Genomic DNA, 27,183 nt, shown 5'->3' with positions numbered 1-27,183 from the left:
TGCGATTCAACCTCCTCAGCTGTCACTCCTACTCAACACTCAGACGTAGCCACTTGTCCGCTGTCCGATCTAACTCGTCTCATACTTTCCAATGGCTCTCCTCACCACCTCCAACTGCTCTTTCAGACTCGCCAACGACTTCCCTTCGCCTTCACTAGCCTTTACAAGCTTCATCAACCATGCAAAATCCGCTTGCGCTACGAGTGGTAATGCGCTCTGACGTTTTTGCACCAATTTCGCTTTGAAATCTTGGAAGAATTGATCGGACACAGATTCCGCTCGAAGGACAACTTCGTTGGGAACACCAGCCATACGAGCGACGTCTGTTCAGTGAATCAATCAGCTTCTGCTGTGCATCAATCGAGGTTGTGGGTCCGGGTTGTTATACACGCCGCACTCACGGGTACCATGACTTGATTCAGCAACGCCTGGTATAAGCTTGTACAGGAAAACGACCTGCATTTGCTCGTCGTCGACGTGCGTCTTCATGTGCATATTCCGGATATTAGGGTGATAGTGGAAATCGTCAGTGAGGGAACCGTAGTGAGTCTACGCGGAATAAAACCGATTCAGTCAGCTTTTCTCCTCTCCCTGAACCATACGATTTGCAGCTGTACACACCGCAAAGAATCCCAAGGGCAATGTGTGCGTGGCCAGATGGTGAAGCACAGCTCCGGCGATGGCCATACCGTCGAATGTCGATGTACCTCGACCGAGTTCTGCGAAAAAGTATCCGTGATAAGCTGATATGCTGCTTGTTAACTTGGAAAGACAGCTAGCTGTCTCACCATCGAGGATAACCAATGATCTGGGCCCAGCTTCTCGTAGGATCTTCGAACACTCGTCGAGCTCTACCTTGAACGTACTTGCACTCGCGAACATATCTTCAGGGGACGGACTTGATCAGCATAGCTCAGCCGTTTGGTGGGGTATCACCGACTCACTGTCATATGCTCCCATCCTGGTCTGAATCCTGTCGACCGGACTCAATCTAGCCGATGCAGCAGGGACATAACATCCAAGCTGCGCCATGATCACACCCGCTGCCGTCATCCTCAACAGCGTACTCTTTCCGGCCATGTTTGGCCCCGTCAAGAGCACCTGTCTAGGCTGCGCATTACCCAGTTGTACGTTATTCGAGATGAAGTCCGATCGGAGACACATGGATGGATGTCGGAGGTCTTCGAAATCGATGAAAGCTTGTTTTGACTCGACGAACTCCGGTCGGCATTTGGGCTCGTCTAAATCGCTGGAAGCTTTGGCGAGGGAGACTAGACAGTCAAGCTCGGCAAGGACTCTGAGAAGGCGCAAGGTCGTCAGTCAAAACGTGAGTCAGAGGCATTTGTCCAGGAATGAAGCGTCACACACTTGATAGCCTTGAGCCACTCTGTTCTGTCTTTGTCGAATTCCGCCAACAGGTTCTTATAAAAGTTCCTTTTGGCGGTGGTCAATGTCTCTCTCGCTTCTTGTAACCTTCGAATGACCGGGATAGTTTTCGGAGTGTAATATCGATTGAAGTCCTGCTCGGAATTTCAGCTTTTCACCCTACGATGTTCCCTCAGGATGGCACGCAAACTTACCTTGGTACCGCCCGATTTTGTCCAATTGGAAGGGACCTTATTCTTCGCCCCGGCCGGGACTTGGATCTGATAGATCTCCTTTCCACCTTGTGCGCTGTGCCAGTACAGCGCTCTTGGCTCCCTGTGAAGGTAGCGCATCAGCTGATGCGGCTTGACCAGGCGACAACGGGGTAACTCACTTCAATAATCTCTTGGCATCCTCAAGCAACTCGTCCAACTCCGCTTCGATTTCTTCCACCTCTGCGTTGGCAGTGTCGCATGCCTCATCGGCGCCGGCTGTGGGCAGGATCTCAATCGTTTTCTCTACCACGGTGATCGATCAGCATTAGATAGCCTTCATCGGGGCGTACGAGAGTCCACTCACCTCCTTCGAACTCAGTGTACATCGACTTGATGTGAACGAGGTTTGAGGACAAGTCTGGAGCCGTGCGAAGGAGTCCAGGGACGCTCTGCGAGACAAAGCTTTCCGCTGCACTTGCGAGGCTTTGAAAGCCATTCTTGACCTTTGTGAAGCTCTGTGAACGTTTCATGAGAAGTCAGCTTAAGATTATAAGGGAAAATCACTATACACTCACATCGACTACGCTTAAAAACTTGCTCTGAGCGAGACTACCCGCATGGATACGTGACAACAATCGCTGACGAGAAGAGTCAGTACGCCGCTGCGATAATGACATGACTAGCTCACCTCGAGGTCGGGAAGACCCTTACAGAGCCGAGTGAAGTTACCACTGAACGACGGGTGGTTCATAAGATCCTCGACAGCATCCAGTCTGCATCATATGTTAGTCTCACCCTGATGCTGATATCGGACCGAGCAGCTCACCGATCGTTGATAGCGGACGCTTCGCGAAGTGGTGAGGTGAGCCACAGTCGGAACAATCTCTTGCCTAGATCAAGTATTGTCAGCCTGGACCGAACACACAGCAACAATAATTAGGCTCACCAAAGGGAGTTTGACACCGTTGTAACAGCTCCAGGAGCGTCCCCTCTGTTCCACCCTCGTTGTTCACTAGAACCTGCACATGCAGTGTCAGCGAGCCAACCGATGCGCACCCTTGCGCAAATACTCACCTCCATGTGACCCAGCGTTTGGCCATCGAGAACCAGGTTTTTCCCCTCCCTCATTGGATCGTAAATATTGAAATTCTTCTGAGAAAGCAGATCTTTGTCCTGGTTGAGCATCTTCAAGTAGTACATCATTCCTCCCAGAGCCTCCATTGCCAACCTCTTCTCCAACATCTCCCCGATGTTGTCCGGCAAGAGAGGCTTCGTGTTCCCATCGGCATCGACTTCGTCATCCTCCGTCGCATACAGCTCAGTGAGCTTCTGAATCGTGACATCAGCGGTGTAGAATTCTTTCCCGTCCTTGAAGGATTGCCAGTCGGTGTTGCCGGGTAAGATATTGCGCAGTAGTCTACTTGTGTCGACGGAGAGGTTTCCCTATCAAGAAAAGTCAGAAACAGATGACGGTGTAGGCTGTACCAAAGTACTCACCTTGACGTGTAACAGCTCTCTGGGCCTAACCTGCCTGAACAATGTCTCCAACTTTGTTCGACATATATCGTCTTGGAATTCGGACAAGTCGAAATGACCTGTTGAAGCGTCCATGACACAGATTCCAAAAGATGACAAGCCATCCTCGTCGGAAACAGATTCCTGCGGTCCGTCAGCGCTCCGCTTACGATCAAACTTGCAGGAAATATTTACCTTGATGGACACGCAATGGTTGGCCTCATCGGAATTGAGGTAAGTGCCGTCGACGATGGTACCGTTGGTGAATACCTGGGCAAGCTCTCGACGGACAATTTCCTTCCCACCGCCCTTTGTTCGCATCTCCATACTGGACGCAGCGGAAAGCAGATCAGCAAAAGCATTTGTAGCGGAATACCGGGTAACTCACCCAATGGCTGTCTCTGCCTGTTGGACAATGCCGACCTTGTGACCAGCTCCAATAAACTTCTGAATCCAGAATTCCAGTGATTGTTCGGGCACGCCGACCTAAGCGAAGGGTCAGCAATATTCCAACCAGCGCGAGCAGCAACTACCAACACACCATTTTCATCTTCACTCTATCCGTCAACTTCAAGTCAAACTCCTGATGTCCAATGATCGCATCGTCCTCGTACAACTCGTAGAATTTGCCTTTCTGGAAGAACAGGACTGTATCGTAATGATCTTGTTTGATCTCCCAGAATTGCTTCTCAAATGGTGTGAATTCGGCCCAACTGGATTTTGGTATATTTATTGTTCGGTTATCGTACTCTGGGTCTTCAGGTCGATTTCCATCTCTATCTCGCACATCTTCGAGGAACGAGAATGTATTTTCTTTCTCTCTCTTGGCATCTCTCGCATCGAGCTTGTTCTTTTCCGCTTGGGTGAGGAGGTCGTAGCCGGAGTCTCTCAAAGCACCGCTGCTGCCTGTTCGAGACGGTGTACCATTGCCGAGTGGATGGGGACCGGGCCGAGAAGTATTCATGGGGGAGGAAGCGTTCCATGAGGTAGTCGACTTTTTAGGAACAGCCTTCGGAGCGGTAAAGGTGGACTTTGGTTTGGGCTTTGATTTGGTGCGAGCGATAGGGGATGGACTGCGTTCGGGTGAAGGTGACACAGAGAGGACGGTGGCTTCATAGTCTTCCGCGGCGGCAGCTGGAGAGACAAGTCAGTACGAGTGAGGTTCACGATAGTAAGATCAGACACACCTAAAGCCGCATCATCGGCGGCATCAAACACAAACTCGTCGGAGTCTGAATCTTCTTTCATGCTCTTTCTTGGCTTGCGCCCTAGTCACCGAGTCAGCTCGAAATGAGGTCGAGGTGGAGTACAAAAGTGAGCCTGGACATACCTTTGCTTCCACTGGGCTTGCTCTTTGGCTCGTCAAAGACTGCGTCCGAGTCATCACTATCCGGGTCAACGTAAACAACCTTTCGCTTCGTCCTTCTTCCCTGTGAGGTTATCAGCAAAGTCTTCACGGCTCCATCCTATAGGCACTCACGGAGACCACGGGCGAGTCGTCATCTTCCATCTCAATGTCCTCATCCGTTTGGGCCTCTTCCTTCACCGACTTTCTTCCGCCTGAGCTGTTCTTTGCGGCAGAGGAAGGTCCCGATTCTGGCGGCGGTGTAAGCTCATCCTCACTTGCAATCTCTGTCGTTCGCATGGATTTCTTCAATGGGCTGCCGGATCTTGCGGGAGGTCGAGCAGAAGTGACAGGAGAGCTGCCTGCGACGGAAGAAGGCGTCCGAAGCGACGTAGTCACTGGTGAGGAAGAGGGAGCATGGGCGGGTTTAGGAGTCGGTTTAGTGATAGGTTTTGGAGCGAAGAATCCAGCGAGCGTTGACTGCTTCGAGCTATCATGACCAGGAGGACAGCTCGTTAGCTATGCTGTCAGGAATGTCCGTCAGTGACAAAGCAAAAGCTCACGTCTTGACATCCTTGGGTTGTTCCGGCTTCGCCTTGGCCATCCTGACAGGAGCGTGATTTGGTATGGACTGGTAGGAGGAAAGTCGGTCGAAACAGCCTTGATTGCTGTTATCTTCTTTCGGCCGGTCCTGAACTCAAACGAGAGATAGTAGTGGTTGTGATGATATCACTTTTGCCTTTGCAAACTGAACGCGGTGATGGTCTGATACATTACGAGTTGCTAAGGGTTACCTCACACTGCACTGTCTGGCTGCGAGGAAATGAATGAATCGGGCCAACCTCCACTTGCGCGCGCCATGTTCTCGTGTCCAGAATAAAGGGACATGAAAAAGGTTCCGTCAGTCTCCCCATACCCGATTGATAACGATGGGCGGTGAATAATCCAGCTCATGGTTGATAATGCTGCTTACAATGCCAGCTCATGGTTGACGTAGGTTGACGCGACTACTTTTATACCGGCCGACGGTGATTTCGGCGATATATCACGTGATTTAGCAGGATGTTTGTGACCAGCCTTCGCGTAAATTGCCCTGTTTCTTTCGTGTCGCACATTAGAACATTACCATACAGCATACACTCTGACACTCTGACAACCCAACACACGGGACGCGACGCGATCACTTTCACTATAGCATCATCACTCAACATTACCATCTACCCCTGAAAGCACAACCAAGACATATAAGACTCAGAGCCCGGTCCCCCCCCCCTTCTCGATTCTCTTCTCTTCTTTTTCTTTTCATCACTGAACACGAACATTACATATCGTTGAACGATCTCTTTTACTATCCCACTTCATACCCCTTTGTAACTTGACATCACTCTCATCATCATTCACAATGGCTGCCGTCGAGACTCCCTCCAAGGTTGCTGCCGCTGCCCTTTCCAACATTAACCTCAACACTCCCAAGAAGGCTTCCGAGCCTACTCTCCTCTCCAAGCTCCAAGCCGTTGCTGCTCCCGTCAAGGCTGCCCTCGTTGAGGAGACTGCCGAGGAGACAGTCGAAGAGTACCGTAAGCGATTCGTCGGTGACCTCGAATGTGAGGAGAAGGACGAGCCTCTCCTCAAGGAGACCAACGCCCGATTCGTCCTCTTCCCCATCAAGTACCGAGAGGTGAGTGGACATTGAACGCGCTACATGATCTGGATATGCAGCTGACGCGCCTGTTCTCTCCCTTTAAGATCTGGCAAATGTACAAGCAGGCTCAAGCCTCTTTCTGGACTGCCGAGGAGATCAACCTTGCCCCCGATCTCCACGACTGGGAGAACAAGCTCAACGACAACGAGCGATACTTCATTGAGCACGTCCTCGCTTTCTTCGCTGCCGTGAGTACTTTCTTCTTGGTCCTGGGTCACCAGCCACCAACATACTGACTTGCTCTTTCTCTTGCAGTCCGATGGTATCGTTAACGAGAACCTCGTTGAGCGATTCTCTTCCGAAGTTCAGATCGCCGAGGCCAAGTCATTCTACGGTTTCCAAATCATGATGTGAGTTGTTTGTTCTCAACGATCACGTAGTACTTCTTACTGACGGTGAACCATTACAGGGAGAACATCCACTCCGAGACCTACTCCCTCCTCATCGACACCTACATCAAGGACAACGCTCGACGAAACTACCTCTTCGAGGCCATGGACACCATCCCCTGTATCCGAAAGAAGGCCGACTGGGCTCTCAAGTGGATCACCGACACCAAGTCCACCTTCGGTGAGCGATTGATCGCCTTCGCCGCCGTCGAGGGTATCTTCTTCTCCGGTTCTTTCGCCTCCATCTTCTGGCTCAAGAAGCGAGGTCTCATGCCCGGACTCACCTTCTCTAACGAGCTCATCTCTCGTGATGAGGGTCTCCACACCGACTTTGCCTGTTTGCTCTTCACCCACCTCAGAAGACGACCTCACCCTGACACCATCGAGAAGATCATCCGAGAGGCTGTTATGATTGAGCAAGAGTTCTTGACTGGTGAGTTGTGCCTCATTCCCTTTCACTATTCTGTGCATCGCTGACAACGACCTCCTCTTTCAGATGCTCTCCCCTGTTCTCTCATCGGTATGAACGCCAAGCTCATGTGTCAATATATCGAGTTCGTCGCCGACCGTCTCCTCGTCGCTCTCGGTAACGACAAGATCTGGAACTCTACCAACCCCTTCGACTTCATGGAGATGATCTCACTCCAAGGCAAGGCCAACTTCTTCGAGTCCCGAGTATCTGCCTACTCCAAATCCGGTGTCAACCAAGCTGTCGGCTCCAACACTGATCATCTCGCCGTCAAGAAGGGCTTCACTCTCGATGAAGACTTCTAAGCTATTCTTTTGGCTCGGCGCGGCGCGATGTATAGACAGACGGACAATCGGAGTAGGGTTAGAAGCATAAAATCAATATCGGATCAGGGTGTAATATAGACATCTTCCTTTTCTCTCTTCTTATTATTTAGAATGTTCCTTGTTGTCACCATTTCTTACTTATTATATTTCTCTTATCGTTGTTTTATTTCCTTTGTGTTCCTTGTAGGCTGGTACTGCGTGCTTGCTTGCATGGTGCTCTAGGGTCCTTTTATTTATATAGTTAGTTACGTAGCATACGCTTACGACAATAGCATGTGAGCTCACGATATGACCATGACATGAATAGTCTGCATAGCAATACCTTATTCTGGCAGATCAAAGGCCCAGAATCATGAGGCAGTTATCTGGTGATGTTACCGAAGGCGACTGCGTGGTTAGGGAGTACTCGATGGTATGAAAGAGAAATGAAACGCAGCTCACGCTGTTGTCCACCTGTGAGTGTCCGCCGTGCGAAGGTACAGGATGCGATGTCAGCCAAACCAATGGCAACTTGACAACAGGTATTGTCAAGGGTACCTACGATTCGAGGCGTGAAATCGGCAATTTCAGCTTCCGAACCAGTGCCACATTGATATGCTTGAGTTGACTCAACCCAACTATAATGCTATCATTCTTCATCTTTCGTCTTCTTCTCTTAAATCCTCAAACCCATTCGCTTACTCTGCAGGGACAAGGTTCATCGCTCAACCCAAATCGCAAGTCTGGTCCTGCTCATAATTCTTAGGCTGGAACTGTCGCCAAATTGGGTGAGTTGAATGTCGCCTTGTTCCGCTGTCGCTGATGGTCCGTGCGTTCGCTGCCGACACCATTCACCAGTCCTACATAGGTCTCATCGTCACCATGACATCCCTCTCGAAGCCTGCAACCCTTCCTCTGGAAATCCTCGACCTCGTCGTGCAGCACACGACCGATAATACCACCCTGCTCAACCTCTGTCTGGTCAGCCGCCAGCTTAATCTCCTCGCCACTCCCCGACTCTACAATGTGATTCGTATTCACTCGGTGAAGAGCTTCGTCAAGTTTATGACACACGTCAAGGTCAATGATCCGAAGAAGTGTATCAAGCATTTCGACGTTCGACTCGACACTTACTGGTGGAGCGACACCTCATTCGTCGAATACGTCGAGCAAGCATTGTTCTCCGTGACCAGACAAGGATGGAGGAATATCGAGACTTTCCATTTGGTAACTTCCGGTCCCGACAGTGTTCAGTCTCTGACTACTCGACCTGTCAAGCCACAGGTTAGCCGTTATGTCGCTCGCTCGTTGTTCGATTCCGTCTTTGCGGTCTATTACGCCTTGGTCCCGATTGACGGACCTATCCATGTACGATGGCGATATTATAAACCGCTCACTAATCGCAATCGTTCCTACTGGGATGCTGTGGCAGCCGGTCAACCGACCAACCACGTCATGTCGATCCACCATAAGCAATACGTCGAAGCACCGTTACCAAAAGGCTTGGGAAGGTTCGCTATGGGAGGGCTCAACACCGTTTCTCTAGAAACACCTCAGATCCTTCCAGAAGCATGGTACAACACTCGATCGCGCGTTCATTTCCAATTCCACGACTCTGGCGACAAGATCGAAATCATCACATTCGACTACGACCTCCGCCATCATGATTGGTATGAAGAAACGTTCGTCACCCCAACAGAAGAGCTCGAATTGCCAGAATCAAGGAAACTGATCTATGCGATTCGACTTGCCAAGGTTAATGACATTCAGTTCTTGACCAAATACTTTTCCGGCAAAACGGCCAACAATATAGAATACCGTATTGCGGAACACTCAATTGATGATCCGGAGGAATGGAGGCAGCACGTGGTCAAGATGTGTTGGAGGGAGGAGAGAGTTGAAGAAGAGGTCGAAAATGCTGAAGCTCAGTCAGAAGCAGAGGAGAACGAGTAGAGGCAATGGAGACAATTGACTGTATCGAGGAAAAAAAGTTGAAAGCGGGGGTAGAGATATTGTGTGAGAACATTGCGCATCGTATTCGGGACGGCATGGAGCACGGACCAGGGGAGAGTGAGCGAAGGGGAGCTAATCAGCATGATGTATTTCTGATAGTGCGGCCGTTAAGTCTGATTTCGGGGAGCAGTTGTATGGTGAACGCGAGCGTTGTTGTGCGAGTATTCAACGTTTGAAACCATGTGTGTACATATAAGAAGCATTATGCATTATGTCTCATGTGCAGAGAATGAAACATCGGTTTCACACGTTCGAGCGAATATGGTGGCTTGACTACTATATCGACCTAATTTGATAACGAGCGACGACTCTGATCGACTACGAAACTCACAACGGCCTATTGCTTTCAACACCGGGCTCATCACCTCTCACCATAGAGGCACAGTGCTCACCGCCTATGTCCAGCTTCACGAGGCAAGTACTACTGCTCGCCGGGATGTTGAATCCGCCTCGCAATTCAGGTCTCCTTCCTCCTCTCCTTTTCCTTCATCTCCTCTCCTAATGTTCGTCTTCGGCTTCATCACCTGCGGTGGTATTGACCTTTTCATCTACTCCCCTTGATTTCCCATGGTCTCTTCAAAACCCATTCCCTCCATTCATCCGGATCCTTCTTCTCGTCCGCTTTGCTAACCTCCACCAAATTACCAGAGAGCAACTTGACATCTTCAGCTAGCTCTTGGATTGAATCAATCTCAGCGTTCCCTATTCCAATCACATAGCGGGGATCGTCGACCGGTGATTGGTATTCACGAGGACACCAATCACCAAACCACTCTTCACGAGCGGTATTGATGTCGAAACCAACGTATCGAATACCGTAGATACGATTCTCTTCAAGTTCCGGATTGTAGAACCACCCAGTGAACTTTGGAAAGTCGAAGGATTCGAGGTGATCCAAATGGACATCGAAGGTTGTTGTATTGCCTCTAAAGCTGAATTCTTGAAAAATTAGCCAATCATCTCGATTCAACAACGAGAAAGCTTGAGCGGTTTGGTCATGATCATTGTCGATGGTGCTTCCTTGTTCTTTTGTCGACGCCGATGAAGGATTGACAAAAGCTCCATGTCGCCATCGAAAATGCTCGACATGCGCAAAATGTTCCCCTATAGGAAGCATATCCTCCAGCATATCACTGAGTGAAAGACAGATACTCGGTTTCGTCCCCGTAACAGTAGTCACAAGGTGGAAAGTCTTGTAGTTGATCGGGGTGGCCGGCTTGCCATCTACTCCTGATGTGGAAAAACTGGAGAAATTCCACGTCCTCATAGAATGCAACGTCCAGTCGAACGTCCATGTGTGTCACCATAGTTCGCGAAGGACTGTGCTCGTACTTGAAGTATTTGACCCAGGCTTGAGGGGTATGAAGTCGAACTGTATGGTACAGTTTCGGATTGGCGAGATGGTGAGTGAAGCGATTGACGAGCGTGAGTGTGAAAAGGGTAGGTTGGTGCGCCGTGTGGGCGATAATCCGCTCAATAACATCGGGAGGGAAGGTGGGCGACATGTTATCTTGTAGTGAGTGATGATACTGGAGAATGAGAGGGAAGTACTGTTCAAATTTGAGGAGACGATCAGCCCGGGACCCTTGTCTGCAAGTGGTTTTCCTTCTTTCCTCCGGATTTGCCAAAATCAGACTTTACCTATTCTCACAGGATCGTCCTTCGTTTGGTCTTCTTCCGCAGAGATGGAGGTGAATCAACACCTCTTCATTCAGCTCCAGATGATGTCAACTTCCTGAGAGTGCGCAATTGAATAAGTGAAGAAGAAGAGGAAGAAGGAAGAAAGGAAAGAGCAATGACGAAACAGGTGTCGGCAGTATCATCGTTCTCTCAACGTTTCTTGGCGGTCTGTGCTTCCGAGAGGTCTGTGCCACGGGTTTCTTCTGCAAACTAGTCCTCATCCCGACTCACAAGTAGCCACACCGATACATCTAACGTATGTGGAACTGCCACGGTATTGCCACCGGTCCACGCTGAATTCCGCTTGTTTTCAAGTGGACCTCAAAAGTGGAGGTCAGTTCGAGCGACTAACTTACAATCGTCAATTTCCGATCCATCCGATATTTCAACCTTCAACCTTTATTGACATATCCCTTGCATCGTGTACGAAGCGTAACATGTCCGCGTCGGTCCCTCGTCTTCTGGTAGTGGGTGGGAATGGTTTCCTCGGTAAGCTACCGCGTTGATCTTCTGCATCAATCCTCGAAAAGAATCGTAACATAGCTGATATTCTGTTTTGTCTTTCAGGCTCTGCGATCTGCAGATTGGCCGTTGGGAAAGGGTGGGATGTGTCAAGCATGAGGTGGGTCAAGTCCAAACCCAACTATCCTCTCTCTCTCCTACCATGCTGACCTCCTTGTGCCCCATTTTCAGCTCCTCGGGCAAACCTTACGCTACACCAGCTGGTCACACTCCGGCCTGGGCTCCTCGAGTAAAATGGCACGCAGCCTCTGCCTTCTCTCCCGACTCCTACTCTACCCTAATCGGCGAATCTACGGCAGTCGTACACACCCTTGGTATACTGCTGGAAGATGTAGGATATAAGCAGAGTGTGAAGTCGGGCGATGTTTTTGGTCTCGTGAAATCGTTCGCTAGCAGTTTGAGTGGAGGGGATGGCAATCCGTTGAAGAGTGAAGAAGAGAGGAAAAGAGGGTATGAAGGGATGAACAAAGATTCAGGTGTGTGGGAGGGAAAGCTGCCCATTTGTGTCGTAATTGGCAAACGTAGTGAATGCAGCTGACACAGCACATCTCCTTGTCGACGAACAGCCCTGACAGTATTGGACACCTTGATATCTACTACTCCACCCACTTCGACACAAACTCGCCCTTTCGTGTACATCTCCGCAGCAGATGCTTTCAGACCCGTCGTGCCTAGACGGTATATCGAGACTAAACGACAAGCCGAGATCGAGATTATGAGGAAGTGCGATGAGCACCCTGAGGCGGGAGTACGACCGACGTTCATACGACCTGGTAGGTGACCCCTCCCAATATGTTCAGCTCGGTATCCTTGTAGAATTAAGCTGACACTCCCTTCCACAGGTCTTATGTATCACCCCCACATCCGTCCACTGACCACACTCCCCGCCTTCCTGGTCGATCTCTCTGCCAAACTCTCTACAGCATCCGGTCTGCCTAATCCCTTCGCATCGAAATCACCATTACACGGTGCACTCGAATCGCTCCGCACGTATCCATTACATGTCGATCATGTTGCAGCTGCCGTGTTGAAATGCATCGAGGAAGGAAGAGGTGGGGTGGTAGAGGTTCCGGAGATGAGAGATTGGGCAGGGTTGGGCAGCAAGAAGAAGGCGGAGGTAGGGTTGCAGGGGCAGTGAGTATGTACGTCGAGCGAGATGATCTAGTTGCATCCCAAGCTCATCATTGAATGTAGATAGATGACCAAGAAGATGGCATGCATGGACAGAAAACAGTATAAGACTACAACTACTCCAAACGCGTTATCAGCAACGTGGGGCAGACCTTCACAGCTGTTCCAGCTTCACGTCCGATTCCAGATCTGACAATGTCTGCACATCCACCTCCTCCTTAACCATATCATGTCTCTCTTTCGCCCTGACTGCATGTACCGCCCTACAACAGCTCACATGTTTTTTTCTCCCTTCTTTGAAGTTCCTCCATGTTGCCCCTCCCCTCCTGCGAGCGACCTTGTATATCTGCCTTTCCACTCTCTTCTTCTCCCTGATATACTCGCCCCGCATTGCTCGCGCGTGGTCGCCCTCCTCCCACTCTTCATCAGGTATATTGACCAGATGTTGGAGGAACGACCGTTCGAGGGCAGAACGGACTGATTCGTGGTATGCAAGCTTGCGCGAGTGGGGCGAAGAGGTGTAGCGAAGATTTTTGAAGTGTCGCGGAGTCTCGAGGAGGGTGGGGACGGATCGGAGGAGCGGGTGACGTAGCATGAGACGGAACGAATTGAGGTCGATGTAGCCACTTCGATGATGACGACGACGTCGTGTCAGCCCATCCATGACCCATGTTCCAGGATGCATATTTTGCCAACTCACTATCCGATACTACAAGGTGGCCAAAGATCAGCGTCGTAACGGTTGTGTACTCCATAAACTCGGTACTCACTTGGCATGTCTATCGCCCTTCCCGCCATGTTTTACCATTGAATCACTAACATGAATACCTACCAGTCTTTCCTTTCCAATCTTGGCCAAAATTTCAAAAAGCGCTTCTCTGCCAGACTCAGCGTTGAGGTCGAATTCCGATACGTGGAGGTGGCAGAGATCTAGGCAGATCTTGAGCTGGGGTGAAGGGAAATGGTTGATGAGGGTTGTGAGAGAGGAGAGATTCGTAAGGGAGTGCGGAGAGGGATGAACCTGTCACCGAGCATAGATTGACTATAAGCGCATGCGGTTATAAAGGTTACTAGTTGAAACTGGGCTCCTACCGTGTTTTCCAAACCCAAAGAGACTTGAGGCACCGCACTTGTAATCTCCTTCAGATCCAGGATCAACCTCCCCATCGCCCTATTTCGATCTCGTATGTCCTGTAAATCTTCACCCGAGCCGAGACTGGTGAAGTCATTCATGGTCAGGTTCTATCTTGACAATTCGCAAATATTGGACCGGGGGAAGGTCGAAACACTTACTGTATGACCAGAGTCGGTATACCCAGCTCTCTAGCCCATTTCATCTCGGCAATGATACTTTGTTTACTCCTCGCTCGTATGACCCTAGACGAAGGAACAAACGTCAGTACTCAAAGTAGTGTAGTGTAATTCCACACCTCGTATAGTACTGAGACTTACGGATCAGAGCTGAGGAGGTTGGTCGTATGTACCGCATGTGCCATAGATTGTTGTCTGAAATCTTCGCCTTCACATTCCTCAGGTATCAGCGATGCAGTCCCGATCCTTATCCCTTCACGGCCCTCGCTACCCGTCCCCCACTCACCTAGATTACGGAACACCCTCTGACATTCCCACCTTCCGTCTGTATCACTTCTCACATCCTTCACTCTCCTCTTCGGATGGTTGATGAACATGCTCACTCCTCCTAGGTCATCGTTGAGCTTACACATCCTGGATAATCTATGCATCGACCAAACAAGACCTCCATCAGTCGAGATATGTGCAATCCAATTAATCTTGATCGATTGACTGGGCGGCTGGGCATCGATGTTCTGCTGCGTGATACCAAGGTTTGTCGTGTTTGGGACAATAAATGGATTTGAAAGATCGTCCCGTAGATAAGGTTCTTGTTTCACCTCTCTTTCGAGCAAATGCGGAGGATCGAGTAGGAACACCGGTGGCTGGGGGATGTCGAGGAACGACGGTCGTGTATGTGTAGCTGAAGAAAGATCGTCGGAAGCCTGACGAGGGATGGTCATAGTGGTATCCTGTGCAGCTGACGCTGAGTGGGAGATGTGAGTGTGTATAGGTGTCGTGGTAGGTTTGGGCGTAGACATTGGAGTGGGTGTCGCAGGGCGTCGTCTCGGCGTACATAAGCTCAACCTGGAGAATGGGCTCTCCATATGATATTCTTCCTCCAGATCTTCTTTGATCAAACCTCGTGCGCATTCCGAGACTTCTTCTTTGACTTCCCACTTCCTCTTCTTCGAAATCGAGACGACATGACCAGCATGCTCGGGTGTCCCAGGAGGAGAAGTGCGATCGTTGTATTGTGTCCTGCGCGTAGAAGTAGGTGTACGAAGGTGGAAAGAATCCTGAGATGATTGGGAGAGGTCGAATTCTAAAGGTGGTGGAGAAGCAGAGTCATGATATGTCGAAGCGATCTCGGAATACGCTGGAGATTTTGTGATTTGATCATCTATCAAGGACGATGGACGCTCGTCCAGCGAGGATCGATCAAGTGGAAGGGAACCGCATTCCATCAAGGAGCGTCGAGGTGTCTGGGGTGAAAAGCCTTCGAACGGTTCGAGGAGATTGAACGATGTTGGCGTTTGAAGTTGTATGATGTCGTCCCACAATTCTGTCCAGTCGAGACCTCCTTCGAGCTGTTCCTCCCCCTCATTCATAGTATCGGTCCTATGCATATCCAATGCCTGGTATGGTACTTGCACATGAATTTCGATCCGGTCGAGTGTATGCATAGGAATGTAATGAGACAAGAGAGGGAGTGGTAGATGATAACGGAAGGTGAAACGAAAGGAAGGAAATGGCTAAAGAAGTTACGTTAAAAAAATCATCATTGATGTAGATGTAGAAGTTGTCATGTTGGTTGATTTAACATATCGCCGGTCTTTAGGTAACGTCGTAAAGGTAGTCATCTTCCCCGTGTCAGAGCACAGATCATTAGCATTATTACTGTGCACCTCATCAGATCACGGAGTCACCCCTTGGCTCTCACGCCCACCATCTGGAGAGATTAACCTCTGCTCTTACGCCTCGCAAGCATCAAGTATCAGCTTTCGAGCACTCTATATAGAAAGCATAAGCACCTTTTGGGGAATTTTTGGTCAGATTGGGGGGTTGCATTAGTATTGTCTTGAGATATCGACGATGAAAAGAAATTTTTGATGAAAAGAAAGTTGGGCGAAATGGATGATGATTCCCAAAATGAATGTACTGGTTAGGAGACGAGTTGTAATGATGATTTTGCTTTGCCACAGTGTTATTAGTTCTGCCACATTGATTACGAATCTGATTATGCGCGCGAGTGAGTAGCAATTGTAATATAATCAATCCTTGTAGCTTGTAATAATATACTGTGGATGGCGGAACATATCGTAACACACTAGACGCGGATTGTGGTCCTAATCGACTACGAGTATAACATGCTTATCACGGCTCATGTCGTAAAATCAGCCTGTTGTCACCGCCTTACCAGCGGCTGACAATCACAGTTTACGGCTACAGATCTCGAAAACAGACCCAAAGGGTGTGGGACGAGTTTGCGGGACGTGAAGTGACCGCATCTCGTACAAGAATTATCAGCATCCCATAGACGTTTAACCATCCTCCTCGGATGCATTTCCTCCCAGAGGATCTCGGACCAGACCCACCGGAACTACGGTAAGTATCGGTGCTTCACGATTGACAATCTCCCCGCACAGATTGTCGTATCCAGAGGTAATGACCACGTCGCTTGTTTCAACTGGAACCGGGTAACGTGCCATACCCGCTCGTTACAGCTGCATCGTGAGTCCAACTTGTTCACCGAGTCCGCGGCCGTCCACGATTCTGGTACTAGTACTGCGTTATTCTCACATCGGTTACATCGGACCGGTACTTCCACGGTATGTCAAAGGAGGAACAGAGAGGGGACATTCCATTGTTGGGCTTGGCGCGTTCCAATATTAGTGCCTACACTAACAGAATAGAACAATGGAACGATGTCGAGACCGTCATTAACCGTATCCACACCACAGTCGGTGGGTAATGACGTGATGATTTGGTCCATCTCTGCACTACTGGATGTCAAAATCCAGGGAGCAATGAGATGCACAGGTATGAATGACGACGCTACGAATACCCGGAAGGGTAGTGACTGAGTGAGTTATCCTTACTCGTATAGTGAACCTGACCCCGCCTCTAACCGGCGGGACTATACACAACCCCTATTGATGCCCCGGTATTGCCCCGGTTTAGACCCCCTCGTCTCACCTGTGGGGAAACAAGCCTACTTTCCGTTCTTGGCAATTTAAGCGAGATGCGCGTGATGTGAGAGCTTGAGCGAAAAGGAATAGATTGTTGTGACGTAAACTAGAACTAGTTGAAGGGAGAAGAGGGGGGAATGTGGGCGAGACAGAGGCTACTCGGTTTAGCATAATTTAGCTTTTGAGTACCTTTGGCGAGATCCCAATGATAATAGATATCGTTATATCCCACGATTTACCGAGACTTGCCTCGCATTCCACTTGGATGCCATATATAATCCCATGTCCTTTCCCTCTTCGAACCGGATCATCTTCTCTCCTTCTTACAAATAAGCATTGTACCATCCGACAAACGCACATTATCGTATTTAACATCTAGTGTCAGACTGAGCATTGCAGAGCAATTCAACATGTCCGCTCAATACATGGAGGAAAAGGAAGAGGTCGAACACGTCGAGGCAGGTGATTATCACAAACATGGTGCCGATCATCTCACACAACGTGACATGAAACATGGTGATAAAGCACTCAAATACGTCGGCGAAGAGCGTATCGAGGTTACAGAGGAGGACGTGAGTGTTGTTCAACCTTCTGTTTGCCTCGATGAGGTAGTGTGCGATCTTGGGCAACTTGCTGATATTTGTGTTCCCGCGATGCGCAATAGAACGTTCGAATCCGAAGAAAGACCGACAAGTACATCTTATCATTGCTCGTTTGGGTCTACTTCTTGCAGATTCTCGACAAAACTGTGAGTTTCACTATGTCATACCTTCCCGATCGAACAAATGTTGACCAAGGGCGCTTTCAGATCTTGGGTTATGCGAACACATTCGGAATGTCTAAAGACACCAATCTTGTTGGAAACCAGTACTCCCTCCTCGGTTCAGTCAACGCTATTGTCCAACTAGCTTGGCAACCATTCTCCTCCTACCTTCTCGTCAGAGTACCCGCTCGATACCTCATGCCGGCCATGATCTTCGGATGGGGTGCTGCTCAAGGATGTATGGCCGCCGCCCACACGTGAGTGTACTGCCGCCCGGAACTTGAGTGATCCGAAAGACTGACATCCCGTTGCTTATTAGCTTCCCCGGCTTGATGGTCTGTCGAGCACTTTTGGGTCTCTTTGAGGCCGGATGTTTGCCGCTCTTCTCCCTTCTCACATCTCAATGGTATCGACGATCAGAACAGCCCGTTCGAGTAGCTGCTTGGTACAGTACCAACGGTATCGCCACCATGTTCGCTGCTATCTTGTCATTCGGACTGTAAGTTTATCCACGGTCTAACTCTATCTCATGTCTTCTGTCGCTGATATCCTTGCATTACATAGTGGTCACGTTCAATCTCCACACATCAAGGCCTGGCAACTTATCTTCATGGTTTGCGGTATCATCACCTGTTTGACTGCTCCCATCGTCTACCTCTTCATCGATTCCGACATCTCCACTGCGCGATTCCTTAGCGAGGAGGACAAGGCGAAAGGTATCGAGCGATTGCGAGCCAACCAGACTGGTACCGGTTCAAACGAGTTTAAGTGGGCCCATGTCTACGAACTGTTCTACGACGTCAAGACCTACCTCTGGATCTCGATGACTCTTCTCCTCAACGTCGGTGCCGCCGTTACCACCTACTTTGGCCCTACCTTGATTGGAAACTTTGGTTTCGACAAGTACAGGACCGCGTTACTTAACATGCCATTCGGTTTCCTTCAGTTCCTCGCCATTCTCGCAGGCTGTTTCGTTGCAACCAAGTTCAAGCTCAAGTCGGGTGTTTTGGCCGTTTTCATCGTCCCTGTTATCGTCGGTCTCGTCTTGCTATACGTCGAGAACACTTCGGCAAACTTCAAGCAAGCACCCGCCTTGGCCGGCTACTACCTTCTTGCCTTCCTTTTCGGTGGTAACCCCATCATCGTCTCTTGGATGGTTGCGAACACCGCTGGACAAACCAAGAAAGCCCTCATCATGTCTGCCTTCAATGCCGGTTCGGCCGCCGGTAACATCATTGGTCCCCTCTTGTTCAAGAAACAGGACTCCCCAAAATTTATTCCAGGTATCAAGGCTGTTCTCGGTATCTTCTGTGCTCTGTTGGCAGTTGTCGGGATCATGGTTGTCATCCTCTACTTCTTCAACAAGCAAAGACAGAACCAACGAGTCGCCAACGGAAAGCCGAAGTTCATCAAGGACACTTCAATGGAGTCCAAGTACCAGGCTTATGGAGCGGATGCGGACTCGGAAGGCGGTGTCAGACTTGGTCAGAATGGTGAGTTACACTTATCCATCAATTCACCCACGGAGATACGCTTTATTGACGACGAAATGAATTTGCTCAGCCCTTCTCGATATGACCGATTACAAGAACGACGAGTTCGTGTATCTATACTAAGGGACATGGTTTGGGTAACTTCACATATCTGTAGGGTGTCGCGCATAGGGGACGGCAGATCGGATGTATAATGGACCAACTGGGTCGACGTGTACGGATATAAAGGGACAACTATATGTAATGCAATACAATCAATGCAGAAATATCTCATCGTTTGCGACACTTTATTTCGTGCTGGGTGTCTGTGCATGCTTCGGGGAATCGAAACGAACCCTCGGGTCCATGAGACGTCCTTTTCTATTATCTCTCACCGAACTTGATCAAACTGTTCCAAAAGATACATTATAGTTTTCTACCTATATCTACTGTGGGGGAGTATAGGGTTCCACGAGCATCTACGGGGGTTTTAATGGCGTGAAAGTCAGCCCGATAACACTATGTCAAGATGAGATGGCACTGAAGCAGCCTTCGATTTTCACGTTGCACATACCTTGCTAAACTCTTTGATCTTATCAACACCTCTCACTTCCTCTGTCAAAAGCGGCAATTTGACAATATGGAATTCGTCCTCGTACAAATCATATGCCTCTTTCAAGTACTTTTGTTGCATTTTGGCTCTGACCGAACATTGTTCGCAATGATCCGTCGGTTTGGGGAAAAGTAATTGGTTGACGACGATATTGTGGGTGTCGATCTCGTACGAGGTGAGTTCTTGGATGAGTCGTTCGGTCTCGTATAACGAGAGGAATTCAGAGATGCACACACAGACAAAGGTGGTCTTCTCCTGCGAGTGGGCAAAGAAATTGAGGTTTCAGCTAATACACTCATATGATGATCACAGAAAGCGATGGTATCGATTTGGTGGTACTGGTAAGGTGGAAGAAGGAAGATGCAGCAGCGCAACACCCACAGGATCCTTGAATTGCGTGTTCACTTCTGTGATAGTCTCCCTCATCGCCTCAAGCTTCGCAAACATATCTTCCTGAGGCGCACCTCCTCCGAACATGCTTTGCATCTAGAGACTTATCAGCTCTCATCTTCCATTACCACGCAATGAAACGAACTGACCTGCTGTAACATGGGACCGAATCTTCCGCTGAGAGTACTGAGCTTTCCTAAAGCCTTCTCAAGGACAGAAGGGAAAGAGAGGAATCGGAGTGTATGACCCGTAGGAGCCGTATCGAAAACAATGACGGAGAATTCCATCGATTTGACGTGTCTACATCTTATGTTAGCGCACACACTCGTCGTGTTGAAGAGTGGTAGATAGACCCACTTCATGATTTCGGCAAAACCCATGGCTTCGTCAACACCTGGAATGGCGAATGCAAGATCTTGCATCATACCTCCCATACCCCCACTTTGATCGGCTAAGCACGGGCATCGCATCAACGACATCAGCTTCGTGCATCTCACACCACACAGAGAGCAAGAGATCGAGAGAAGCTACAGTCTGATAGACGCAAGGACCACTCACAAGACTCGATCATCTCTTGCAAACTTCCATTCGGGTCAATCTCCATCGCGAAGAGGTTATCGAACCCATTCACTTTCGTAGCGTCTTTTCCAAACTTTTGTGAGAATGCATCGGACAAGTTGTGTGCCGGGTCGGTGGACTGTATTCGGTCGAACAGACATATGAACCCAAATCAGCACGAGCGTAAAGAGGAAGCCCAGTCCAGTCAGGGAATATAACGACGGACTCACGATCAGGAGGACTGATTCTCGACATGCTGCAAGTTGAACAGCGAGCGAACATGATGTAGTTGTTTTACCTGTCGACAAGAGCTGTCAGCTGGCCTTCCATGATGATCAACAGAAAGAGTAAGCTCACCAACACCACCCTTTCCACCTGCGAACGTGTAAAGCAATTATGATCAGCACCACATCTTCCACTACTCAATTGGGTTCGGCGATATCCTTTCGTAAGGCAGGAGCAAGGACAGCTCAACTCACCACAAAAGATCCACTTCAAACTCTTCTGATCCAACACATTCTGTAGTGTAGGAGGTAATTGTTCAAATTCGTCTGCCATTCTGTCGAGGTATAAGTTGTTAAGCAAGTGATATTCCGTACAAAGCAGAACACAAAATATTGGTGTAGAAAGGAAAGTACGAGCAAACAAGACGTCTATCCCTCCACCTCATCACCTTCGAAGAAACGGGATCAAATCGAGGTGGCACCGTCGAGCGTCCGGGGTAGTATAATCATCGTCATCGACGACGGATGATAATGAAAACAACATTGTTTATCCAAAAGTACAGTTGATCTTCACAAATCAAAGTGAGATTGTGACAACGACGCAGACAGACAAAGACAAGAGAGAGAGAAGACCACTTCGCCACCCGACATCATGTCTTCAATCCTTCCTTCATCATACTATTACTTCTTCCTCCTCGTCGAGCCTGCGCTCACTATAGCAGGTGGGATATCCGCAATATTCGATCCGGAGGGGTTCGGCTCCAATCTCCTCCCAAAACATATCGAGCGAGCGACAGTGGATATTGGTAGAACGTCAAGAGGTCAGATTATCATTTCAGAGCTGGGATCATGTGAGTGTGCAGTGTCCTTCGCTCAATTGCTCAACTGCGGTTCGGTCGGTGTTCGTCACAACAACGTTAGAATACTAATGCTTGGGTCTAGGTTTCATCCTCCTCGCTATGATCTCGATATCGTTGTTCTACATCATCAAACATAATTTGGAACATCAACCTGTCATACAAGAGAAGATGATAAAAGGTCTTCTCGTCCCACTCGCAATTGCAGATGTATGTCATCCCCACCACCATTGTTCATTGTATTGTGTCGTGTCGTGGCGTTTTAAGAGGGTCAATTCGCTAACAAATTGGTTTGGTGATTTTTCGACAGATACTACAGTGAGTGGTCATCCTATTCTGTCAACCTCCTTATCTCGCTATCTTACCCTGACAATGACTAACGATGTATCTGGTTTTGCTGTTAATTAGCGTCGCCGTCACTCTTCTACCATTACCCATTTCGCACCTCAAATCACCCTCACAATGGACACATATCGTCCATTCCACCGTATGGATAACCCTCTCCCTGTTCATAGTCAGGTATGTACAAACATCCTCTTCCTTCACCTTCATCCCTACCCACTGTACTAACATACTGACTTTCCTTCTCCACATTTGATAGGGTATTATGGCTCTCGGGTGTTGGTCGTAGGACTTCTTCCGTCTCCAGAGTTTCCACAACGTCCATCACGTCAAAATCGCCATCACATTCGCAGGCGGGACAACGACCCATACCTCTTCCGAAATCTCATTCCCAAGTTCAAGTCGAACAACTGATATCAGAGTCCAAATCGAGCGAGGAGAGCGAAGAAGAACCTAAATCGACTCCGAAAAGGAGGGGAAGACCAAGGAAGACGCCGTTGGCAGAGTGATAGATCGTCCTCAGGATCGTATGAATGAGTGATCAGCCCAGTCGAAGAATGGCCTGCCGTTTGTCATGACATTGTTCAATCAATTACATGTGCATACACTGGCTTAGTACATCAAAGACCCCATATGAGATTGTCCATGTTATCACAGCTGAAAAGTCATCCACATGCACCTGCGGACCGCTTAGTCCCTGCTCGTCCCCACATAACATTCTCACCCTTTCTTCGGGCATTCATCCTCTTACTTGCTCTTGCTTCTATCTCCTACGTTGCAAGTTACAGCGCCGCTCCCCTTGTGTGGTTATCTGCCATATCGCCCGGCTCTTCCATCACGGCATCGCCCAGCACCCCTCCATACTTGTGAGGCCTCGATTCCCGTCGTTCAGCCACTTGACTTACTTCCTCACCGGACCTCGATCCTCTACTCCCCTGTCCTTGCGATTGTCCCGATCTCCCTCGTCCTGCTGTATGCGAGATTGGCACCGCGAAGTAGTCGCTCGTTCGAATGTCGTACATTGGCGAGACGTCCGGTCGCATAGTTGAATGTCTATTCTGCCCAGTGGAAGGGAACGGTCCGTCCATCGCCATCGACAGTGATCTCGCAGCGTGGGCCGTTGATGTCCGTTGACTATGGTTATTCGCATTTGAAGGATATGGGTATGGCGCACTGACCGGGGAGAATGATTCAGAGTTGGCAGAGTCGACTGATAAGTCGATCTCCGGGTCAGAGAGGACGCGTCGAGTAGCGAGAGGGGATCGATCTCTTTGAGGTGGACTTTTTGTATCCACCATGTCGACCAATGGTATATCAACATCGGTATCGACACTTCGTTCCCTTGCGAGCGAAGAACCTCGTGAAGACCGCCATTCAGCACCTCGTGTCTGCCGTGCCTCATCGTCCTCTTCAGCGACTTCCGGCATATATCCTAGCCTGATCGAGTCGCCTCCCTCGGTTGTGCTGAGCCATGAATCTCCCTCAAAGTCCGAATATCCCTCCACCATACTCTTCTGTCGTGATGTTTCCGAGTGCTTCTTGTTCTTCAGCGTGGAAGTACTGCTCTCCGACCGATGACCTGCGCCCCCTCTTGGTCGCACTGGAGGAGTCTTGTACTCCACAACTCCACCGGGTCCGAGTTTCCTTCTTAGCCAGAACCACCATGCACAGAACGCAGCGGCGGCAAGGACGAAAAACCCTACGACACTGACAGCAGCGATAACGGCGGTGGAAACTACCTTTTTACCTGAAGCAGCTGCTGCCGCCGACGATTGCGGATTCTGTCCTCCTGAAGGGGTTGTGCCACCATAGGTCGCTTGTTGCGAGGACGAGACTGTACTCAGAGACTGGCGAAGGGTTCGCACAGCGTAAAAGTCCTGCGACGCGATGGACGCATTGGTGAGGGGAATCAAGCCGACACTGGGTTGCCAGGTGGTCGGCTTGTTAGCATCGGGATACTGGAAGACAGAGTAGACGTTCTTCAAGAAAGAGCTTCCGAGAATGCTGCGATCGATGGGTTAGCATGTGACCGGCAATGCCCTTTTGAGAATAGACTCACAAGTCGCCAGATTCTCCCAAGTTGTTAGAGTACTGGATCATACCGATACAAGTCGATTGACTAGAGTCTGCCGGATCCATATAACTCATGTCTAAGGGATGAACCGGTATTTCTCGACTGTTGAACCTGAACGTAATCGCCATCTGCTGTGTGCAGGGCATGCGGTCTATAGGAACGTTAACTGGCATGTCTGTAAGATGTGAAATAAGACTCACAAAGTCCGTCAGGACTCATGCTGACCCCCAATGCAGAGTAAATAGCATCCGCATAAGGGCGATACCCTACTAATATCTGCACACCTCCTGAATCGAGCACAGCCAGCGGACTGCTTTTCGACGCGTATACCCGACTGGCACCAAGAGGGACAGTTTTGGTAGTTGGATCCGTCCCAGTCTGCGCATTACCCCATGTAGTCACACTGACACTCTGCATCTGTATTCGCCAGTGAAGAAAGCCTGTCGCACCGAGTTGTGGTTGGGCAACGATAGGTATATATGAGGGCGAGCAAGGTGGTGGGCAGAACGACGATGAGACGGCGCCAATACCAAAAGTGGAAGCGGTTCGGACATCTTCGCGTCGAGCAAGAGACAAACTAAACAGCCGTTCCGACGGGGCGGAGTTGCCAGAGCCGAATAGGTTATCGAGAAATGTTGCTCCATCTGGATCAGAACCGGTGGTACCTCCAATCTCCGTTAGAATCGTTGACGCTGCAGGCACTGCGTTTCAGAAAGGTCAGTCAGGAGCATCGGAATCAATAAATAAACACTCACAAGCAAGACCGAGAACACCAGTGAAGTTGCCATTTTTCAGATCTTCCGAATCCACGGTAGTTGCACCGACTACAAGATGATGTTAGGCGGTAATTTTCCCAAAAGGCGATGTGAATACTCACTGAACGCCTGGAAGCCTATTCCAAAATCCGCCAACGCAACCTCCTCCCAATATATTTCACCGTCTACTGCTCCTGATTGGTACGTTATATTGGCCTGTATTCCCGATTCCAACGACTGAGATGCGTCGAAAAGCGAAGGCGCGGAGTCACATATGTCGGACGTGCAGTCAGTTGTAGCCAACCACTATGATAACTATTAGCCTAACACGGTTCCCGCATACAGAACCTGCACTCACCATGTCTGAAGAACCCAAATCTATTTGTAGATTTACTGCTTGTGGGGCGCCTCCATCCCATTTTGCAGGCCGCCGTTTCGACTTTCGCCTCATTGCTGACGAACCACTGTCTGCATTATGTCCAAATGCCATCTCCACGCTGTAGATTGCCTCGGTCTCACTATCGCCGCCTAGGGTGAGGTTCAAAAGCACGCCCGGAACGTAGATCGATTGTGTAGGTTGTGATGCCGAAGCAGTTTGAGAACGCGTATGTGATGGAGTATATGACCATAGTGAGGTGAACTTGGTCGAGCGAGACGATGTGGACGATGTGGATGGCGATGGCGAAGTGAATGGCTGAGATTCATATGTTTGTGTAACGTTGTACGAGAACGTCGTATAAGGGAGAGAAGTGTTGTAAGGAGAGTATGATGATTGTGTCGTTGTTGGGCCGTTGAAGAGAGGATTGGAGAGGGTGGAAGCGAGAGGTGCGTACATCGTATCTGAGGGGGGCGATGTTCCAGACACGGTCGAGATCGAATATGTTGAGCCTCCCGGACCAGGGAAGTCCTGTCTTTCCATCATCTTTCTCTTTCCTGCTGATTTGCTTGATGTCAAGGTCCGTTGAATTGAATCAAAGTCTGATCCTGGTCGATGCGCGAGGTTAATCTTCGGACATTGCGATCCTAATGGACATGGCGATCGAGTCGAGACGGGCGGAGTGACAGGAGTATCAACAAAGGGTCGCGAGCTAGGTCCAGCTTCCGGCTGGTCCTCAAGATGTGTGTAGCTCATGATGCCTGCTATGCTACAAGGGGACCAGGTTGAACAGGTTTTCGACCATTTAAAAGCGTAAGATGCGAGCGATAGTCGAGTTGATCGGAGGCGAAAGTAATACGCGGATAGTATAGGGTTCACACGCTTGGTCAGAATCACAATTCGGCTTTGACGGGAAAGACAGGCGCTGGACAATGAGATGTAGATGTGTACTGGTGAACCCGGGGGGCCTTCACGGGGGCCTAGACTCACCCGTCTCCTTGGCTGCCTGCTATTTCCTTGCCTCCGCTGAGTACCGCCGCACGATCGCTCAAAGCTTCTGAGGCGACGTTCTTGAGTCTACACTATCCTGTTGGTCGGACAGAACCTCTTGATTCCATGGGATGACAACTTGGTCGGTATGTGGGGTGTTCGTTGTGTTGAGCGAAAGATGGGGAAGGATCGCTATAATGTGGAATCGTAGGCACAGCCGACAATTGTGAGAGCGATAGAGCGGCGGTGGAGGGCGTTGTTGACACGAAAAGGGGTTTCTCTATCCTTGGCGAAGTGGTCCGGCAAGAGTATGCATCCGTACGGGAAGCGAGTGGAGAAAGATTGAAAGCCAAGGCTAAGTGTAAGTGGGATGTAACAGAGAAGATGAAGATTGAGATCACAAGACTTGAAAATGCGTTTTACTGCTGTTCTTGCTCTCTCTGTTCTGTTATACCGGGATGGACGGCGTATCCCTTACTCAACTTCCATTTTACCCTTTTCTGCCTTTTTGAAACAATTGGGACACGCGTATATCTTATGCATCAACATCGCTTCTTCGACATCGAAAGCAATGCTCTTTGGACGTACACGACCACTCTGTCGACACTACATGTGCTGAACAGATTGCCTGCTCAAGGCTTGATAGGTGTATTATTTTTTATGCATCACACCAATTGACTAAACCACATGGGACATGGGACCAACCGGATAGAGCAGATCGGTCGTTCCTCTTTTCCCCCTTGGCCCTGCTGTTCGCGATGCCCCTCTCCTTTGCCTGAACGGAGATTTATGCACGTAGACATCGGGGCTCCCTCGTCGAAAAGCTGAAAAACACTGTGCACGCCGTGCGTTCTTC

General features: G+C 49.5%; 10 protein-coding genes across 10 annotated transcripts; 5 read left to right on the top strand and 5 right to left on the bottom strand.

Moving 5' to 3' along the window:
- Nucleotides 1-69: 69 nt before the first annotated feature.
- On the bottom strand, nucleotides 70-5,044 carry CI109_106804 (uncharacterized protein; the record flags this gene model as incomplete). Its single annotated transcript, XM_032002130.1, has 22 exons — nucleotides 70-323; nucleotides 402-549; nucleotides 622-719; nucleotides 789-884; nucleotides 945-1,297; nucleotides 1,369-1,520; nucleotides 1,581-1,701; nucleotides 1,760-1,883; nucleotides 1,945-2,095; nucleotides 2,156-2,218; nucleotides 2,269-2,353; nucleotides 2,407-2,470; nucleotides 2,527-2,599; nucleotides 2,655-3,023; nucleotides 3,078-3,239; nucleotides 3,291-3,423; nucleotides 3,484-3,581; nucleotides 3,637-4,229; nucleotides 4,283-4,363; nucleotides 4,426-4,525; nucleotides 4,576-4,930; nucleotides 5,004-5,044. The coding sequence occupies 22 exons, from the start codon at nucleotides 5,042-5,044 to the stop codon at nucleotides 70-72; spliced, it is 3,714 nt and encodes a 1,237-aa protein (XP_031863687.1).
- A 798-nt stretch (nucleotides 5,045-5,842) lies between these two features.
- On the top strand, nucleotides 5,843-7,305 carry CI109_106803 (uncharacterized protein; the record flags this gene model as incomplete). The annotated part of the gene is made up of 5 exons (XM_032002131.1): nucleotides 5,843-6,118; nucleotides 6,187-6,330; nucleotides 6,398-6,492; nucleotides 6,552-6,964; nucleotides 7,028-7,305. 5 exons carry the CDS (start codon nucleotides 5,843-5,845, stop codon nucleotides 7,303-7,305), a joined length of 1,206 nt encoding a protein of 401 aa, XP_031863688.1.
- Nucleotides 7,306-8,187: 882 nt separating this feature from the next.
- Nucleotides 8,188-9,258, top strand: CI109_106802 (uncharacterized protein; the record flags this gene model as incomplete). Its single annotated transcript, XM_032002132.1, has 1 exon — nucleotides 8,188-9,258. The coding sequence occupies one exon, from the start codon at nucleotides 8,188-8,190 to the stop codon at nucleotides 9,256-9,258; it is 1,071 nt and encodes a 356-aa protein (XP_031863689.1).
- Nucleotides 9,259-9,862: 604 nt separating this feature from the next.
- On the bottom strand, nucleotides 9,863-10,823 carry CI109_106801 (uncharacterized protein; the record flags this gene model as incomplete). The annotated part of the gene is made up of 2 exons (XM_032002133.1): nucleotides 9,863-10,562; nucleotides 10,651-10,823. The coding sequence occupies 2 exons, from the start codon at nucleotides 10,821-10,823 to the stop codon at nucleotides 9,863-9,865; spliced, it is 873 nt and encodes a 290-aa protein (XP_031863690.1).
- A 612-nt stretch (nucleotides 10,824-11,435) lies between these two features.
- On the top strand, nucleotides 11,436-12,658 carry CI109_106800 (uncharacterized protein; the record flags this gene model as incomplete). The annotated part of the gene is made up of 5 exons (XM_032002134.2): nucleotides 11,436-11,487; nucleotides 11,566-11,620; nucleotides 11,692-11,996; nucleotides 12,087-12,293; nucleotides 12,363-12,658. 5 exons carry the CDS (start codon nucleotides 11,436-11,438, stop codon nucleotides 12,656-12,658), a joined length of 915 nt encoding a protein of 304 aa, XP_031863691.1.
- Nucleotides 12,659-12,805: 147 nt separating this feature from the next.
- CI109_106799 (uncharacterized protein) lies at nucleotides 12,806-15,332 on the bottom strand (the record flags this gene model as incomplete). Its single annotated transcript, XM_065967913.1, has 6 exons — nucleotides 12,806-13,277; nucleotides 13,422-13,672; nucleotides 13,744-13,867; nucleotides 13,945-14,028; nucleotides 14,104-14,170; nucleotides 14,249-15,332. 6 exons carry the CDS (start codon nucleotides 15,330-15,332, stop codon nucleotides 12,806-12,808), a joined length of 2,082 nt encoding a protein of 693 aa, XP_065823985.1.
- A 1,991-nt stretch (nucleotides 15,333-17,323) lies between these two features.
- CI109_106798 (uncharacterized protein) lies at nucleotides 17,324-19,292 on the top strand (the record flags this gene model as incomplete). The annotated part of the gene is made up of 6 exons (XM_032002136.1): nucleotides 17,324-17,485; nucleotides 17,578-17,661; nucleotides 17,722-17,933; nucleotides 17,996-18,175; nucleotides 18,241-19,169; nucleotides 19,240-19,292. 6 exons carry the CDS (start codon nucleotides 17,324-17,326, stop codon nucleotides 19,290-19,292), a joined length of 1,620 nt encoding a protein of 539 aa, XP_031863693.1.
- A 302-nt stretch (nucleotides 19,293-19,594) lies between these two features.
- Nucleotides 19,595-21,267, bottom strand: CI109_106797 (ATPase GET3; the record flags this gene model as incomplete). The annotated part of the gene is made up of 9 exons (XM_032002137.1): nucleotides 19,595-19,627; nucleotides 19,723-20,016; nucleotides 20,143-20,247; nucleotides 20,301-20,451; nucleotides 20,509-20,602; nucleotides 20,710-20,848; nucleotides 20,940-21,007; nucleotides 21,067-21,084; nucleotides 21,189-21,267. 9 exons carry the CDS (start codon nucleotides 21,265-21,267, stop codon nucleotides 19,595-19,597), a joined length of 981 nt encoding a protein of 326 aa, XP_031863694.1.
- Nucleotides 21,268-21,585: 318 nt separating this feature from the next.
- On the top strand, nucleotides 21,586-22,641 carry CI109_106796 (uncharacterized protein; the record flags this gene model as incomplete). The annotated part of the gene is made up of 5 exons (XM_032002138.1): nucleotides 21,586-21,784; nucleotides 21,876-22,000; nucleotides 22,101-22,108; nucleotides 22,199-22,309; nucleotides 22,392-22,641. 5 exons carry the CDS (start codon nucleotides 21,586-21,588, stop codon nucleotides 22,639-22,641), a joined length of 693 nt encoding a protein of 230 aa, XP_031863695.1.
- A 273-nt stretch (nucleotides 22,642-22,914) lies between these two features.
- CI109_106795 (uncharacterized protein) lies at nucleotides 22,915-26,093 on the bottom strand (the record flags this gene model as incomplete). Its single annotated transcript, XM_032002139.1, has 6 exons — nucleotides 22,915-24,136; nucleotides 24,192-24,357; nucleotides 24,407-24,907; nucleotides 24,962-25,030; nucleotides 25,084-25,267; nucleotides 25,320-26,093. 6 exons carry the CDS (start codon nucleotides 26,091-26,093, stop codon nucleotides 22,915-22,917), a joined length of 2,916 nt encoding a protein of 971 aa, XP_031863696.1.
- Nucleotides 26,094-27,183: the final 1,090 nt, after the last annotated feature.

Source organism: Kwoniella shandongensis, chromosome 13 (genome assembly GCF_008629635.2).
Source record: "Kwoniella shandongensis chromosome 13, complete sequence".
Lineage (NCBI taxonomy): Eukaryota > Fungi > Basidiomycota > Tremellomycetes > Tremellales > Cryptococcaceae > Kwoniella > Kwoniella shandongensis.
This window is presented reverse-complemented; position numbering and strand designations above follow the sequence as displayed.